The 19,578-nt window shown below is 40.4% G+C and overlaps 1 protein-coding gene across 1 annotated transcript in view; it reads left to right on the forward strand.

Annotated features, from left to right (window-relative positions):
- Nucleotides 1-1,175: 1,175 nt before the first annotated feature.
- LOC111159703 (antigen WC1.1-like) overlaps nucleotides 1,176-19,578 on the forward strand; it is a 72,877-nt gene continuing 54,474 nt past the window's right edge. Inside the window, exon 1 of the mRNA XM_022522263.1 lies at nucleotides 1,176-1,617. Within this exon, the coding sequence (XP_022377971.1) occupies nucleotides 1,176-1,617 (442 nt within the window). The remainder of the gene's footprint in view (nucleotides 1,618-19,578) is intronic.

Raw genomic sequence — 19,578 nt, forward strand, 5'->3', positions numbered from 1 at the left:
CCTTTTAATTATTTTCTTATCATACTGTACTAACTAGAACCTCCAGTAGAACTTTATTTTTTATTTATTTTATTTTTTAAGATTATTTATTTATTTATTTGGCAGAGAGAGATCACAGGCAGGGAGGCAGGCAGAGAGAGAGGGGGAAGCAGTCTCCCTGCTGAGCAGAGAGCCCCATGTGGGGCTTGATCCCAGGACCCTGAGATCATGACCTGAGCCGAAGGCAGAGGCTTAACCCACTGAGCCACCCAGGCGCCCCTCCAGTAGAATTTTAAATAAGAGTTTGTTCTTGGAGCACCTGGCTGGCTCAGTCAGTAGACCATGTGACTCTTAATTTTGGGGTTGTAAGTTCGAGCCCCACATTGGGTTAGCAATTACTTAGAAATAAAATCTTAAAGAGGTGCCTGGGTGGTTCAGTTAGTTAAGTATCTGCCTTCAGCTCAGGTCATGATCCCAGGGTCCTGGGACTGAGACCTGAGTCTACCTGGCTCCCTGCTCATCAGGGAGTCTGCTTCTCCTTCTCCCTCTGCCCCGCTCCACCGCCCCTCCTCCACTGCTTATGCACCCTCGCTCAAATAAACATATAAAATCTTTAAAAAATAAAATCTTAAAAAAAGTCTTCGGAGGAGACCTAGACAGTCTGGTGGGACAATGCTTCATTCCCGCGTCAGGTGAAGGATCACCTGTTCCTGCTGTAGTCAGCAGGGGTCCCAACGACCTGCTTGAACTCTCCCCAGGAATACGCATGGCACCTGGTGGATATGCTGCTCCTAAGGCTGTCTGGCTGCCTGCAGTAAAAGCTAAAGGCTTGGAGATTTCTGGAACGTTTACTCACTGCCAAGGGCACATGTTGATGGAAATGAACTTCACAAAACAAACTACACGGACTTCACAAAACAAAACAAACTTCACCCACAAAGCTCTGCGGCACAGGACAGGCTCTGAGTCCAGTTTAACAAGAATAGCTTTGGTGTCACGCTCAGCTCTCCTCCGACCATCCGTCCACGGCTGATGCCAAGCCACAGCACTGATGTCTCCCTGCCCTTCAACACCTTGAGCCCAGTCATGAAGATGGAACCTCTGAATAACCTGCGGCTGGTTGTGAAAATAACACCGAGGTCTTCTACTTAGGCTGCCTCATCCCATTCAAGGTGCTTTTTGTAGAAGATGGCAAAATGGATTGCGGGGTCTTCCTTGCCACATGGAAGGATATTCCCGATGAAAATGAACTTCAGTTTCAGATTAAGAAATGTCACTTAAATAATGGCACTGTTTCCAGCAAATTGCAAAACAACAGTGCTTATACTATTGCCAAGAGGAATGTGGAAGGGCAGGACATGCAGGACAAATCCCTGAAGCTCACTAATGGTGTTTGGTTTTTGGCTGAGCTACTTAGTATCCAGCCAGGAAACCCAAATTATACGTTGTCGCGGAAGTCGAGCTCCTGGGGTCCCTCAGTACATCTACCAGGTCTAGGACAGCATTTTGAAAAATCAGTAGACTGGTCTAGGGCCCTCCGCCCGCCCTGGGATTGGCGCAAGCCAAGAATTCTTAACTGGCAGAAATTGTATTGCTGTGTTGAATCTGAACACAAAAGCGCTGAGACCGCCCACCAAGGTAGTGACGAGTCTAACCTGTGCTAACATTAGGGCACAACTTGTTGGATAGTTTCAGTTTCGTGTCAATATTTGTAACCACTGCTTGGATCACCTCCCACCTCCTGCTACCTGCTGCTGTGATCTGTCCTCACTTGTGAGCTTCTCCATAGCGTGCCAGTGGCTAGCATTTTTTAAGTGTGCTTTGATATTTTGTCATGGAATGCTCATTTCAAAAACAGAAGAAGACAAAAAAATATTGAAGCGAGGAAAAGTGTCATTGAAAAAAAAGTGTTTGTTCTTGTTTGTACATTCAATGCTTCCTATTTTTCACAAGTAAGCATGATTGGCTGTAATTTTTTTGGTAAAAAATTTATCAGTTTACAGAAGCTTCCTCATTTGCTAAAAGATTTTTTAAAAATTTGTGAATGTTACATTTAAAAGACATGAATAGGTATTGAATTCAATGACTTGAGAAATCTTTACATAAATATAGATTCAATGAATTATTACCATATTGTATTATTCCAAAGTTCTAAAGTCATTTTGGGATTTTAGGAATTATAGAGAAGCTAGCTTCAATGAACAATATAATTACTGTCAATAATCTGAATTTATCAGAGAAATGTGGCAGCCTAAAATTTTACTCAGATTGTGGATGTAAGGTAACTTTGCAGTCTACATAATTTGTGCTAATGACTAAGATTAAGAAAACCCTTTTATAAAGACACTAATTACCTCATTTATTAAATTTAAATATTAATTACATAAAATTATTTAAAAACCCATTTACGCATATATATACATTTACATGCTGTTAAATAATGGCAAAGGTAGCAACTATGTCTCTAAAGCAAGTGTATGTAATTTAGTAGGTTTCATTTAATCTAGCCTTTTAGAAAGAAAGATCTAAAGTCTTACCTAAGCTATAATGCTACATTTGCTGTTTTATTTTATACTGTGGGAAAACCTGGAGAAATATATAGAGAAATCTTGTATATCTGAAATTCACACACCATTTCTTTAATCCAAGGGAACTTGTATTAAAATTTAATTCTTAAATTTATTTTGCCCTCATAACTTCTATTTTTGGGTTTTCAGATGTTAGGATCCCAACAAGAAGGTTTTCAATAAAATATCTTTCAGTTTTTAATAATACATTTGAAAGGAGTTTAGACCTGGAATCTCCAAAGTTTCTTCTTGCTGGTTTTATTCAATTTACTTATTTCTTTTCTGTAAAAATAGATAGCAGATGCTACTTCTGAATGAAAAGGCTGGGGTTTCCTTGGGATCCTGAAGTCATCTTGAGTTCTTTACTCACCATCTTTTAGCTTTCTTGGGCACTCATATGGGAAAGGAAACCTTTACTTGTTGTCTGGTCACTCTAGATATTCATGATAGCCTTATATTTCAAAGAAAGGAAAAGAAAAGAAGTAATTGAATCAGGGGGAAAACGCCATCCCCAATCTCAGAATAAAACACATAAAACAGAGGTGCCTGGGTGGCTCAGTGGGTTAAGTCCTCTGCCTTCGGCTCAGGTCATGATCTCAGGTTCCTGGAATCGAGCCCCGCATCAGGCTCTCTGCTCAGTAGGGAGCCTGCTTCCCCGTGTCTCTCTGCCTGCCTCTCTGCCTACTTGTGATCTCTGTCTGTCAAATAAACAAAATCTTTAAAAAAAGAAACCACATAAAGCAGCTTGTTCTAGGATTTCCAGCACACCATACATTTATTCCATCCTCTACAGCAGTTGGTCCCTTGTCTTGATGAAGGGCTGCCACCGGGGCCCTATCTTTCTGTTCTCCTCTAATCTCTACTCTAGCAAAAGTTTTCTGGTAGCCTGGGAATTCTTATCGCCTGATTCCTGCTGAGTGGCTTAATCTCAAATGTCACAAAGAAAGAACCCATTTGTCTCCAGGTAGGTTAATATCTATTTAAATCGATAAAATTTTCAAATAATTGCTAACATTTCCAAGAAGACAGAGTTTAAAGGTTTATTTATTTATGAGAGAAGGGGGGGAGCTGGCAGAGATAGAAAGGGAGAAAGACTCTCCAGCAGACTCCCCACTGAGCATGGAGCCTGTTGCAGGACTTGATCTCATGACCCTGAAACCATGACCTGAAGGAAACCAAGACTCGGATGCTTAACCAGCTGAGCCACCCGCGTGCTCCCAAGAGGGCAGAGTTTAAATCACTTTTCCTTTGAGTTGGATTACATAGGCTTTACCAGTTAAAAAAGTTCCCGTCCTGACTCCACTAACAGCATCTGGCAACCATTACTATGCAGCAAAAACTCCTGCTACCGCTCTTACATATTGGAAATTCTCTTGCATTCTGTTGGTTCTCAGCTCAAGTAACCCTAAGTTGTCTGGATCATGTTAGCAGAAAGCACAAGTCATATCCAAGATTCAAAGGGAGGTGAACTCACCCTGGAGCCCTCAGTCTCTGCCCTTTGCTGCTTCTCACTTTAAGCTAGTTCAAGGCACTTTTGTTTGTTTGTTTGTCTAAAAAAGAACCAAATACTCTCAATCTCTTTGTTTGAATAAATGACCCAACAGAAGAAGAAAACGTCATATGCAGATGTTCCAGTAAGAAGAAAAAACAGCTGATAGAAGGAATCCAAACCATTTGGTATTGCCAACCCTGGACCAACAGCAGGGGGCGCCAAAGGATCTTAACCATATCATTCAGGGATCTTTTTTCTCCTTTGTGGAATACAACTTTAACCATATCATTCAGGGATCTTCTTTCTCCTTTGTGGAATACAACTTTCTTTAAAAAATATATGTTGTTTGTTGTGAGCATTTTTGTGGGCTTCTCTTCTAATATTTCGAGTGGGGAAAATTCTGCAGGAATCATTCCAGTAAATTCGTATAATAAATGGTTCTGGATTTCTAGCTGGATTCCAGAAACTACTCTTTTCTGTGTTCCAGTATCTTGATCTTTTCTTCACCCAAGCAATTGCTTTTTCTCTGAGAATTTATTTGTAGCACCATAATTGTTTGTACGGAATCTCATTGACACTCCTCTATCCCCACCAAGTACCATTTTGCTAACAGTTTGGGTGGCACAAAGGTGTACCCTTTGGTATTTTCTTTTGAGAGCTTTGACTGGGTAAGCAGGTTTCCTGTTGCTATAACAGTGTTTACCCATCTTTAAAAGCCAACGTGGAAAAGTCTGTTGGGGTCCGTTATTAAAGGAATGAGACTGAGACAAAGTGAAAGTTATGTAAAGCTTTATTCTATGCCAAGCATTAGAAGTCAGACTGACTGGCCAGGGGAATGAGACTGAGACAAAGTGAAAGTTATGCAAAGCTTTGTTCTATGCCAAGCATTAGAAGTCAGACTGACCGGCCAGGGCGGCCTCCGAAGAGACTGACCACCCCCAGTGTACAGGCTCACGAATCGACTGACTGGTCAGGGCCGCCTCTAAAGAGAGCGACCACGCCCAATCTCACAGGCTACCTTTTATTGGGTAAAACTGCAACCCATATCTTGTTATTTTAACCCGCTGGGTTCGTGTGTCTTTTGCTGATTGGCTAGTTCCATCTGGTCTGGTGACTTGCTATTCAAGATTACCGCATACCAGCAACTGTTACAAATAGTATTTTCCGGGAAGGCTTAGTCAGTTAACATATGCAGTGTGAATAATAAGATGGTCGTCCTTCCCAGGATGGAGTCATTTTGGTTTGGGCAAGACCTTCTCACTGTTACAAACAGTGCTTCGTACTGATTAGGTGTCTCCATCTGGCCTGACTTGTCCTTGTATTCTGGGCTCTGTTATCAGGAACTAGCCAACTACATTTTACTGGTTTCCTGGACTTGCTTCTAAGTAAGTTTCTCGGGGGTGGGGGGGTTAATTTAAGTTTGCACAACAACACAAACAACAAAATGGCTATTTAACCAAGATGGAGTTGCTCTGGCTAAATAGGCCATTACAAGCCACCACGACTTCTAACAATTGGAAAGCCATGCAACCCTTCATTTTCAGAACCCAAACCCTTTGGGGCACTTGGGTGGCTCAGTGGGTTAAGGCCTCTTTCTTTGGCTCAGGTCCTGATCCCAGAGTCCTGATCCCAGAGTTCTGGGGTCTAGTCCTACATAGGGCTCTCTGCTCAGCGGGGGGCCTGCTTCTTCCTCTTTCTCTGCCTACCTCTCTGCCTACTTGTGATCTCTGTCAAATAAATAAATAAAATCTTAAAAAAAAAAACAAGACCCCAAACTTCATGAGCATCTGTGACATCCAGAGGATGGAAGAGATCATCTATTAACTTTTCTATACTGTTGCCCCTTTCTCTAGAGAGTCTTACATGGGTACAGATAAACCCCTATTTCTTGGTTTTCTTCCATACTTTCTTTTGATTCCTTTTTGTCCCTTCTTACTGTTCAGGTGACTTCCTGCCACGTTACTGGAGCTGATGGGGTATTATGTAGTAACAGGTTTGCGGATGATAATTCCATTTCATTTTTGAATGACTAGTTTCTTTCTACTTCAGGAGAGCAGCCGTAAGTTTCAGGTCAGGGAGGATCAGACTTCTTGAGCCACTGAGTCTCCTGGGAAAATCCTCATAGTAATCTGTGAGGTGCACACATCTCTTACTCCTGCAGTCTGACCTTCTAGCTCCTCTTCTCTGTCTGTTGTTACTCCTATTGGTAGTTTACTTTATCGTACAGAACAATTTAGTTGTCTTGTTCTTTACAGTATTCTTCAAGATCAGCTCAAGAGGACTCTCCTTTGAAGATGTGAAAGACTAATTAAGCTATTTGCATAAGCAAAAGGATTCTCTCTCTACCTCAGAACTTTTTTAGTAATATTCTTTTCTTCCTGTTGTATTCCTGTGTGGTTTTACTTGAAAAGCAGCCAAATGATAAATACATATGTAAATACCCTGTCTCTTCCGTTGTATCTGATTAAGATGTAATAAGTTTCCACCTGTTAGGATGTTGTGGTTTGTCCTGGGTATCTTTGCAGGCAGAGAGATTGGCAGCATTTTCTGCTAATGATACATTCGTGGATGATAAGCTTCTTCTGTTCTTAAATTTGGCATTTATTAATTGCTGAAATCATATGCCCTTAAAGCTAAAATATCAATTACCTAAGCAATATTCTCAAAAAGAGCTCTTTTTATACAAGATCATTCCTCTTAAGTGTCCAATACAGTGTTACTCATTCAATAAAACATTAGTTGAGCAACTAGTATGTTATAGACATTGGAAATACAGAGCCCCTCCCCTCCACATCTAGTTTAGGAGATTAAGTGGAGCATAAAAAAATGAGTTAAAAATTTTAGGCACTCTGGTAGCAGTACATGGAGGTAAAATAGGGAATATAGGCTTTACTCCAACCTTTGGCCCTATGGGACCTCAGCAGATGTCTGCAGCCTGCAGGGGCCTTAGTTAACTTCCCCAGGTGGGGAAGGATTCAAAGATAAGGAAAAGAGAGCCTGTTGACAGACTTTTTAGACATTGAAAGGAGGAAGAAATTTTGCTGTATTTTCAGTGTTTTCAAGCAGGTCCGCAGGCAGGACTTTAAGCTGCATCAAAACTCCATGTGCAACGCAGCACCCCTGTGGGAGCACCCAGCTTTGAGGTCTGAGTGCCAACCATAGATGGTTCAGATGCCCAGATTCTGTTCTTCTATTATTTGATTTTGAAATGCCTTCTGGTTGGAGAGCAAACTATCCTAGCAGTAACCTTGGGTTTAAGTGGCTTAAGAATCATTGCCCACGAGAACTCAAATTGCTCTGGACTGGCTAATTACCTAAGCTCTGAGCAGAGGAGGATTAATCATGAAGCTAATAAAGCCTAACTTCCTGGCCTTGTACTGTATGGGCCCTTCCAAGGCCCTGGGAGGGGCCCCAACCCTGTGTTCACAAGGGCATATGGTTTGAGTGTGCCATTTTTAGGAATGAGGAAAAAAACATCAATTTGGGGAAGTTCTTTCTTACCCAAAGGCCATGAAAGTAATTAAAGCCTGAGCATGGAGCCCTAAATCCAGGAATCAGGTTTGCTCAGGAAACCAAGAAGCAATGGAAGAGGTTTAAAGCACACAATGTCTTTTCATTAATATGGGAATGTGGAAGGATAAAAATAAAGTCAAATGTGATAAATTGAGTAACCTGGCAGAAAGGAGAGATGGTTAAGGATAAAGATCAAGATGTTGAGAGACGAAAGCAGAGAAATGGGGGCGTGGCTATTAGCACAGACTGGGGTAAAAGGAAAAAGGAGGTGCAGCCAAATCCAGTTACTCTTAAAAGGGGGTTTTCCATCGAGTTGTCAGTAAGTCAGAAACCAAGAAACCAAGTCAGTAAGTCTGGGAACCAACAGAGTCCAACAGAGGAAGCACACTGAGATCTGAGAGAGCAGCTTGGAATGAATACAGAAGAAGAAACCTGGATGCAGAAAACTATGAAGAAGCACCTTCTTCACATGGCAGACTCCATCTTCTTTCCAAATCTTCTTTCTCCTTGACATCAATCAGAATAGACTACATTATGCTGCTGGAACAAATTAACACAAAGTCTCAGTAGTTCACGCACATGCACACACACACACACACACACACACACACAAACATACACACACACACACACACATACACAGACTTATTTATCACTATGCTAAAATCTGCTGCGGTCAGTGGAGGGCTCTGTGCTTCTTAGGAACTCAGGGACCCAGGCTGACTGAAGGCTCTGCCATCTTGTTAATGTCCCTTCTGGAACATGCAGATTCCAGGGCAAGAAATTGAGAGACTAGAGAGGCATAAGCTGGGCTTCTCACTACCTCCACTGGGAAGGGACACACGTGATACCTACCTGCATTTCATTGGCCAGAACTAGTCATTAGTGCCTAGTACAGGGAATATTGGATGGTTATTTCCTGTCTATGCCATACCCTTCAAACTTTTGATAGCACTGCTGTCAGTTTTTTTCTTGGAGAAGCTTGTGAGGTATAACTTTGTATAGAAATTGAACACATTTGAACTTCCCCAGAGTGGGTGTTGAAGACATTTTTATCTGATTCCTCTAATTGGTGGGATCTTTGACGTCTCACCTCCAATTTAGTCTGTGCTGAATGTGATTAGTCAGATTTGTGTCTTCCCTGTTTCCTAGCTTCCATGAAACCCAATAGTTATGAACTGCAGGTTTTTTTCATCTTTGTTCATGTATCCAATTATTTTCTTTCTTTCTTTTTTTTTTTAAGATTTTATTATTTATTTATTTGAGAGAGAGCATAAGCAGGGTGAGTAGCAAAGGGAGAGGGAGAAGCAGACTTCCTTCTGAGCAGGGAACCGGATGTGGGGCTTGATCTCTGGAGCCTGGGATCATGACCTGAGCCAAAGGCAGACATTTAACTGACTGAGTATGCAGGCACCCCTCCATTTCTTTACCCAATATTTATTAAGCATTTACTATGCAGCTTTACTTGGTCTTAAAGAGATATTGAAGAATAAGACACAGTCCCTGCTCTCAAGAAGTTTCCAATTTGGAGACAGTAAACACATTTGTACAGATTAATTAGACACAGCAGTGATTTCCTTTTTTTTTTTAAATTTATTTTCAGCGTAACAGTATTCATTGTTTTTGCACCACACCCAGTGCTCCATGCAATCCGTGCCCTCTCCAATACCCACCACCTGGTTCCCCCAACCTCCCACCCCCTGCCCCTTCAAAACCCTCAGATTGTTTTTCAGAGACCATAGTCTCTCATGGTTCACCTCCCCTTCCAATTTCCCCCAACTCCCTTCTCCTCTCCATCTCCCCTTGTCCTCCATGTTATTTGTTATGCTCCACAAATAAGTGAAACCATATGATAATTGACTCTCCCTGCTTGACTTATTTCACTCAGCATAATCTCTTCCAGTCCCGTCCATGTTGCTACAAAAGTTGGGTATTCATCCTTTCTGATGGAGGCATAATACTCCATAGTGTATATGGACCACATCTTCCTTATCCATTCGTCCATTGAAGGGTATCTTGGTTCTTTCCACAGTTTGGCGACTGTGGCCATTGCTGCTCTAAACATTGGGGTACCGATGGCCCTTCTTTTCACTACATCTGTATCTTGTGGGGTAAATACCCAGTAGTGCAATTGCAGGGTCCTAGGGAAGCTCTATTTTTAATTTCTTGAGGAATCTCCACACTGTTCTCCAAAGTGGCTGCACCAACTTGCATTCCCACCAACAGTGGAAGAGGGTTCCCCTTTCTCCACATCCCCTCCAACACATGTTGTTTCCTGTCTTGCTTATTTTGGCCATTCTAAGTGGTGTAAGGTGGTATCTCAATGTGGTTTTAATTTGAATCTCCCTGATGGCTAGTGATGATGAACATTTTTTCATGTGTCTGATAACCATTTGTATGTCTTCATTGGAGAAGTGTCTGTTCATATCTTCTGCCCATTTTTTGATATGATTGTCTGTTTTTTGTGTGTTGAGTTTGAGGAGTTCTTTATAGATCCTAGATATCAACCTTTTGTCTGTACTGTCATTTGCAAATATCTTCTCCTATTCCGTGGGTTGCCTCTTTGTTTTCTTGACTGTTTCCTTTGCTGTGCAGAAGCTTTTGATTTTGATGAAGTCCCAAAAGTTTATTTTGGCTTTTGATTCCATTGCCTTTGGAGACATATCTTGAAAGAAGTTGCTGTGGCTGATATCGAAGAGATTACTGCTTATGTTCTCCTCTAGGATTCTGATGGATTCCTGTCTCACGTTGAGGTCTTTTATCCATTTTGAGTTTATCTTTGTGTACGGTTATCAATACCTTTTAAAAAATCTTTCTTAATTTTCATTTTTGTAGTCATATTCTAACCCTTTATTGTATTTTACTTTATTTTTTTGTATACATATAAATTTTTTTTCTTTAAAATTTTGGGATACAGTTTCTTCTAATAGACTGAAATGTATGTTAAGTATAGCATATAGCTTTATTTTAGTCTCCAGCCTGATCACATTCTCTCCCTTTTTTTCTTTTTTCAACCAACTTTTTATCAATTCCTTTTAATCTTTTTTTAAAAAAATATTTTATTTATTTATTTGACAGAAAGAGATCACAAGCAGGCAGAGAAGCAGGCAGAGAGAGAGGAGGAAATAGGCTCCCTGCCAAGCAGAGAGCCTGATGCGGGACTCGATCCCAGGACCCTGAGATATGACCTGAGCCGAAGGTAGGGGCTTAACCCACAGAGCCACCCAGGCGCCCTTATCAGTTCCTTTTTAAAAATCTTTTTAAATTTTCATTTTTACAGTCATACTTCATCCCTTCATCATGTTTACCCTTATTTGTGTGTGTGTGTGTGTGTATTTTTTCTTTCTTTAAAATTTTGGGAGGCAGTTTCTCCTAACAGACCAAAATACACTCAAATAAAATATGTGGCTCTGTTTTAGTAACCAGCCTAATCATACTTTTTTTTCTTTCTTCTTTTCCTCCCCCCCACCCCAGTTTCAGGCCTCCTCTGATTTGGTTAGTGTATATTTTTATGGGGTCATTGTCACCCTTTTAGCGTTCTGTTCTCTCATTCATCTATTCTTCTCTGGACAATATGACAAGGCAGAAAAACTCACCTCAAAAAAGAACAAGAGATAGTATCAACTGCTAGGGACGTAATCAATACAGACATTAATAAGATGGAAGAAACTGGAGCTCAGAATTATGAGTATAAAGATGCTAGCTGGGCTTGAAGAAATCATAGAATCCCTTTCTGGAGAAATAAAATCCCTTTCTGGAGAATAAAAGAACCAAAATCTAACCAAGTTGAAATTTAAAAAGCTATTAATGAGGTGCAATAAAAAATGGAGTCTCTTACTGCGAGGATAAGTGAGGCAGAAGAGAGAATTAGTGATGTAGAAGACCAAAAGACAGAGAATAAAGAAGTTGAGCAAAAGAGAAACAAGCAACTACTGGACCATAAGGGGAGAATTTGAAAGATAAGTGATACCATAAGATGAAACAATATTAGAGTAATTGGGATCCCAGAAGAAGAAGAAAGATAGAGGGGCAGAAGGTTTATTGGAGCAAATTATAGTAGAGAATTTCCCTAATATGGCGAAGGGAACAAGCATCAAAATCTAGGAGGCACAGAGAACCCCCCTCAAAATCAATAAAAATAGGTCCACACCCTGTCACCTAATAGTAAAACTTACAGGTCTTAGTGACAAAGAGAAAATCCTGAAAGCAGCTCAGGACGAGAGGTCTGTAATATACAATGGTAGAAATATTAGATTGGCAGCAGACTTATCCACAGAGACCCGGCAGACCAGAAAGGACTGGCACAATATATTCTGAGCACTAAATGAGAAAAACTGCAGCCGAGAATACTATATCCAGCTAGGCTATCATTGAAAATAGAAGGAGAGAATAAAGCTTCCAGGACAAACAAAAACTAAAAGAATTTGTAAACACCAAACCAGCCCTACAGGAAATATTGAAAGGGGTCCTCTAAGCAAAGAGAGAGCCTAAAAGTAACAGACCAGAAAGGAACAGAGACAATATACAGTAACGGTTACCTTACAGGCAATACAACAGCACTAAATTCATATCTTTCAATAGTTATCCTGAATGTAAATGGGCTAAGTGCCCTAGTCAAGAGACATGGGTATCAGAATTGATTAAAAAAACAAGACCCATTGACATGCTCTGCAAGAAACTCATTTTAGACCCAAAGACCCCTCCAGATTAAAAGTGAAGGGGCAGAAAACAATTTACCATGCTAATAGACATCAAAAGAAAGCTGGTGTGGCAATCCTTATATTATGCAAATTAGATTTTAAGCCAAAGACTATAATAAGAGGTGAGGAAGGACACTTTATCATACTTAAAGGGTCTGTCTGACAAGAAGATCTAACAATTTTAAATATTTATGCCCCTAACACGGGAGGAGACAATTATATAATCCAATTAATAACAAAATCAAAGAAATACATTGACAGTCATACAATAAGAGTAGAGGACTTTTACACCTCCCTCACTGAAATAGACCAATCATCTATGTTAAAGATCAACAAGGAAATAAGCGCTTTAAATGACACACTGGACCAGATGGACATCACAGATATATTCAGAACACTCCTTCCCAAAGCAACAAGAATACACATTCTTCTCTAGTGCACATGGCACATTCTCCAGAATAGATCACATCCTGGGTCACAAATCAGGTCTCAACCAGTACCAAAATATTAGGATCATTCCCTGCCTATTTTCAGACCACAATGCTTTGAAACTAGAACTCAACCACTAGAAGAAAGTTGGAAAGAACTCAAAGATGCTAAAGAGCATCCTACTAAAGAATGAATCAGCCAACCAGAAAATTAAGGAAGAATTTAAAAAATTCGTGGAAACAAATGAAAATGAAAACACAACTGTCCAAAATCTTTGGGATGCAGCAAAGGCAGTCCTGAGAGGAAAGTATATAGCAATACAAGCCTTTCTCAAGAAACAAGAAAGGTCTCAAGTATACATCCTAACCCTACACCTAAAGGAGCTGGAGAAAGAACAACAAAGAAGCTAACACAGAAGAAGAAGAGAAACAATAAAAATCAGAGCAAAAATCAATGAAGTAGAAACCAAAAGGGCAGTAGAACATATCAAGGAGATGGTTCTTGGAAAGGATTAATAAGATTGATAAATCCCTGGGCATACTTAACAAAAAGTAAAGAGAAAGGACCCAAATGAATAAAATCATGAATGAAAGAGGAGAGATCATAACCAAAACAAAGAAATAAGAACAGTTATAGAAACATATTATGAGCAACTATATACCAGCAAATTTGGAAGAAATGGATGCATTCCATGCATTCCTTGAGACGTATAAACTATCAACTAAACCAGTAAGAAACAGAAAACCTGAACAGACCCATAACCAGTAAGGAGATTGAAGCAGTAATAAAAAATCTCCAAACAAGAGCCCAGGGCCAGACAGCTTTCCAGGGAAATTGTACCAAACACTTAAAGAAGAATTAATACCTATTCTCCTGAAACTGTTCCAAAAAACAAAATGGAAGGAAATTTCCAAACTCATTTTATGAGGCCAGCAACACCTTGATACCCAAACCAGACAAAGAACCCATCAAAAAGGAAAATTACAGACCAATATCCCAGATGAATATGGATGCAAAAATTCTCACCAAAATACTAGCCAATAGAATCCAACTGTACATTAAAAGGATTATTCACCACACCAAGTGGGATTTATTCCTGGGCTGCAAGATTGGTTCAAAGTATGCAAATTGATGTGATACAGTACATTAATAAAAGAAAGAACAAGAACCATATGATACTCTCAATAGACACTGAAAAATATTTGACAAAGTACAGCATCCTTTCTTGATCAAAACTCTTCACAGGGTAGGGATAAAGAGTATGTACCCCAATATCATAAAAACCATCTATGAAAAACCTGCAGCGAATATCATTCTCACTGGGGAAAAACTGAGAGCTTCTCCTCTAAGGTCAGGACCACGACAGGGCTGTCCACTATCACCACTGTTATTCAACATAGTATGAGAAGTCCTAGCCTCGGCAATCAGACAACAGAAAGAAAAGGCATCTGAATCCGCAAAGAAGAAGTCAAAGACTCACTCTTTGCAGACGATATGATACTTTAAGTAGAAAACCCAAAAGACTCCACTCCAAAACTTCTAGAACTTATACAGGAATTCAGCAAAGTGTCAGGGTTTAAAATCAATGCACAGAAGTCAGTTGCATTTCTATACACCAACAGCAAGACAGAAAAAAGAGAAATTAAGGAGTTGATCCCATTTACAATTGCACCCAAAACCATAAGATACCCAGGAATAAATCTAACTAAAGAGGCAAAGAATCTGTACTCAGAAAACTATAAAGTTCTCATGAAAGAAATTGAGGAAGACACAACAAAATGGAAGAATGTTCCATACTTATGGATTGGAAGAACAAATATTGTGAAAATGTCTATGCTACCTAGAGCAATCTACACATTTAATGCAATCCCTATCAAAATACCATCAACTTTTTTCAAAGAAATGGAATAAATAATCCTAAAATTTATATGGAACCAGAAAAGCCCCCAAATAGCCAGAGGAATGTTGAAAAAGAAAACCAAAGTTGGCAGACTCACAATTCCAGACTTCAAGCTCTATTGCAAAGCTGTAATCATCAAGACAGTATGCACAAAACAGACTGATCAATGGAATAGAACAGAGAACTGAGAAGTGGACCCTTAACTCTATGGTCAACTGATCTTTGACAAAACAGGAAAGAATGTCTAATGGAAAAAAGACAGTCTCCTCAACAAGTGGTGTTGGGAAAATTGGACAGCCACATGCAGAAGAATGAAAATGGACCATTTCCTTACACCACACACAAAAATAGACCGAAAATGGTTGAAAGACCTCAATGTGAGAAAGGAACCCATCAAAATCCTTGAGGGGAACCCAAGCAGCAACCTCTTCGACCTCAGCCACAGCAACTTCCTCTTCGAAACATCACCAAAGGCAAGGGAAGCAAGAGCGAAAATGAACTACTGGGACTTCATCAAGATAAAAAGCTTTTTGCAGAGCAAAGGAAACATTCAATAAAACCAAAAGACAACCCACAGAATGGGAGAAGATATTTGCAAATGACATAGCAGATAAAGGGCTTGTATCCAAAATCTATAAAGAACTTACCAAACTCAACACCGAAAGAATAAAGAATCCAATCAAGAAGTGGGCAGAAGACATGAACAGATATTTGTGCAAAGAAGACATCCAAACGGCCAACAGATACATGAAGAAGTTCTCAACATCACTTGGCATCAGGGAAATACATATCAAAACCACAGTGAGATACCACCTCACACCAGACAGAATGGCTAAATTAAACAGTCAGGAAATGACAGGTGTCGGCAAGGATGTGGAGAAAGGGGAACCCTCCTAGGCTATTGTGGGAATGCAAGCTGGTGCAGCCACTCTGGAAAACAGTATGGAGTTTCCTCAAAAATTTGAAACGAGAACTAGCCTATAATCCAGGAATGACAATACTGGGTATTTATCCCCAAAATACAAAAATACTACTGCAAAGGGATAAGTGCACCCTTATGTTGATAACAGCATTATTTCGGATAGCCAAATTATGGAGCTGAAGTGTCCATGGGTTGATGAATGGATAAAGAAGGTGTGGTATATCTACATAATGAAATATTACTTAGCCATAAAAATAATGTAACCTTGCCATTTGCAACAATCTGGATAGAATTAGAGAGTATATTGCTACATGAAATATGTCAGTCAGAGAACACCAGGTGAATACCATAGGATTTCACTCATATGTGGAATTTCAGGAACAAAACAAGTGCACAAAGGGAAAAGAAAAAGAGAGAGAGAGAGAGAGAGAGAGAGAGAGAGAAGGAGAGACAAACCAAGAAACAGACTCTTAACTGTTGAGAACACAGGCTGGTTACCAGAGGGGAGGTGTGTGTAGGGAAATGGGAGAAATAGGGGATGGGGATTAAAGAGTACAGTTATCATGATGAAAAAACATAAAATGAAAAAAAATCTTGGGAAGGTTTGGGAATTATCTATCTTTAGTGGACCTGAGAATGTCCTCTAGAGCTCAAATATGCACAAATGTAGTGTTTTCTATTTTTGTAACAGATTTCATCTTGCTCACTGGCAAGGGTTTTTGTATGGATTAAAAGTTTCCAACTTCCAGTCCCGTCCATGTTGCTACAAAAGTTGGGTATTCATCCTTTCTGTGGAGGCATACCCAACTTTTGTAGCAACATGGACGGGCCTGGAAGAGATTATGCTGAGTGAAATAAGTCAAGCAGAGAGACTCAATTATCATATGGTTTCACTTATTTGTGGAGCATAACAAATAGCATGGAGGACAAGGGGAGATGGAGAGGAGAAGGGAGTTGAGGGAAATTGGAAGGGGAGGTGAACCATGAGAGACTATGGACTCTGAAAAACAACCTGAGGGTTTTGAAGGGGCAGGGGGTGGGAGGTTGGGGGAACCAGGTGGTGGGTATTGGAGAGGGCACGGATTGCATGGAGCACTGGGTGTGGTGCAAAAACAATGAATACTGTTACGCTGAAAAGAAATAAAAAAGTGTTTAAAAAAATAAAAAGAATTTCCAACTTCCAATTTTCAATTAAAAGTTAACTCATGCTCTCCCACTGAAAATGTGTTCTTTAACTTTGCTCAGGTTCAGTGCAATAAACACTTGGTCAATTCCAGATGGAGACTCTCAGTTGGAGTTGGTTTTCTTTTTTTCAGGAAGAATTTCCCTGTTTTTCCTTCCAAAGCCAGGGGGACTTATTTTAATGGCAGTGGAGAAAGAGTCCTTGCTCTCCACTTAGTGTCTGCTTGTCTTCAATTTAATAGGTTTGATCTGGTCTGGTCTCTGGGCATCATTCACTGGATTTGTAGAGAAATGAATGAGACTAACTGAGAGCTGAGCTCTTTGCTAGATGGTGCTAACCATGCTGCATCAGAGCCCACTTATGCCTCTGGTCCCTTGAAATGGGCTTTGCTAGAGGAGCCTTACCTAACCCTGAAACCGTCCACATAAGGAATACAGATGAGTGAGTTGGATCTCCAATGCTTGGGTCAAACTACTCAATTAATAATTTCTTCTTAATGTTGTATAGATCTTTTTTAATTCAGAAGGACTTATTTTATTTTTTTGGTAAGGAATATTTTATATCATAGTGGGAATATTTTGTATCTTGGTCACTCTGTTTCTGGTAGCTCTTGACAACTATCCCTCATGCAAGAATGTTTAATTATTAAATTTCCAGAAAAGAGATTACTTAACCTCTTACGCCCCTTTCTCACAGACCAATTGGAAATCATAACACGGTGTCGCAGTACTGTTGTAACATACCACATTGTTTTACAATCCATAAGGCCAATCAAACAGGTATCCTAAGTCAAAACCCAAAATTCTTTCTGCTCTTTACTTCTATATTTTGTATTCAATATAAAAGATGCTGAATTAATATTTTTATAACAACATTTTCTTACTGTTACAGTTGTATGTGGTTTTAATTGGAAATGTGTCAAACGATAAATATGTAACATCTTGTCACCTTAGCCCTATCTGATTAAGGCTAGAGTAAGAGGCTTCATGGTCTTCAGCTGTCGATGTTGAGGTTTGTATTCTGTATCTCAGGGTACACAGAGAAACCTGCAGCATCTGTATATTTTTGAAACTGGCTGTCTCATCACTGCTGTCGCAATGGGGCTGCATTGGTTTCTGGAATTTAGAATCGACTGTATTCATTGTGTTTTTGACCCCTTGCTCATACCATTTAATGGTATTGTATGAAATATATTAATAGAATAACATCTCAAATTTTCCTCCCTTTCAGCTTTGAAGAGACTGTACACTGGTATTTCCTCATGTGTCAAAGAAGATCTTATCTTTATTGGAGGGCGAGTAGGCTTACGTTGACCCGGTACCCTAGCTCTGTAGTACAGGGCAGTACGTGGAGACTGCACGCCAGCCCTGAGTTGAGCTCCTCCTTTCCAGCCCATCATTCCTTTGAACAGGGTCTGGAGCCCAGAACAGTGCCTTCCCTCTGAGATTTCAGTGCTGAGGAAAGTGAGACCCTATGAAACTGGTTACACTAAATGCATGCCTTTGTCATCTTGTGGGAAGGGATAGTTGGACTCCAGCAAACCCTGTGTTCTAGGAGTCCAGGTGAAGGGTTTCTGGTGAGGATGTAGAGACTCAAACTGGGGAGGGAATGGTAAATCTGGTCTCCAGATGGAGGATAGCATCGACTCTGAGTGACCAGATCCTCATCCTAACTGTGGCACCTGAGATCAAATCCCGTTTATCGGATTTATAATCAGCTATTTTCATTACAATGATAAGATGACAGACATAGGAGAAGACAGGGCTTACGTACAGCCATGGGACTTAGGAGTGGGAGAAACAGATGACAAGTGTGTGATGCTTGGGAAATTAAGAAGTAGCTACTAGAATATTTAGGGGAGATGTACATGTGTTCAATTGTTTTTTCTCCCTTTTAATTTACCTAAGTCTCAAGGACAAAGAATGGGCTTGGTAGGGACAGAGAACCTATATTTACTGAACTGGATGAGATGGGTCCTTCTAGCAGAGAATGTGACAAGGCTGTGAACTGACTCACAGGGTTTGTCCCACTGAGAACTTCCTGTGTAGGATGGGGCGGGGTATGAGGCTGTCTCTGATGTTGTGTGGGGGGGTACTCTGGGGATGAGGAGGTCACAAAATGCTTCCTTCCATATCTGTGTGCTTAAATGCTGAGGGCCAGGGTGAGGGGGTCACAGGGTGGGTTTGTGTGTACTGAAGGGGTGCATTATGGGAACTCTGAGCTTGAGAGGGCATGAAGAATGGGGTGGTAGTGGTGTTACCAAGGTTGAGTTTTGAAATAGGAGGCTATATCTTTCATTTCCTTACTGCCCGTCTCACTATACCTACCCTGGGGTAACATGTGGGAACATCTCTGCTCCATGGGAACCAGAGTAAGGCAGCAATGGCTAAATGGGGTGCAAGTTGCTTTTGGCTTTCCCCTCAACTCATCTGGGCGTTCATTTTTGCCCCCACCTTTCCTCTTGGCCTTAGGTCTAAGGAGGTGAAGTGGGGGCTCACTGGTGCTTTCAGGCAGCATTTGCCCCCTTCTCTTTTCTGTTTCCCTTGACTTTTACCCTTTGCAGCCACCCTCTAGCAAAAGACTTTCTCTCTTCCCTTTCTGTCTGGGGTGGTTCCCTTAAATTATATTTTATGTCTTTCTTAGCTGTGGTTTATAATACAACTGTGTTCTGATAGGAACCAAACCAAACTCTTAATATACAAAGGGGAAACATCTGAAGTTTAGAGAACCATAGTCTTTCGAAACTATTTTCTTTTTGGGACCTAAACATCTTATTTCGGTAGGCTAGAGTTGAACATTGTCTCCTTCATTCTCTATCTGTTGTTATAACAGTCTCTTTCTCACCTGAAGATCATTTGGTGACTAGCTGAAAAGGATAGTTCACATAAAATGA

Source organism: Enhydra lutris, unplaced genomic scaffold, assembly GCF_002288905.1.
Source record: "Enhydra lutris kenyoni isolate GAN:26980312 unplaced genomic scaffold, ASM228890v2 scaffoldscaffold69, whole genome shotgun sequence".
Classification (NCBI taxonomy): Eukaryota; Metazoa; Chordata; class Mammalia; order Carnivora; family Mustelidae; genus Enhydra; species Enhydra lutris.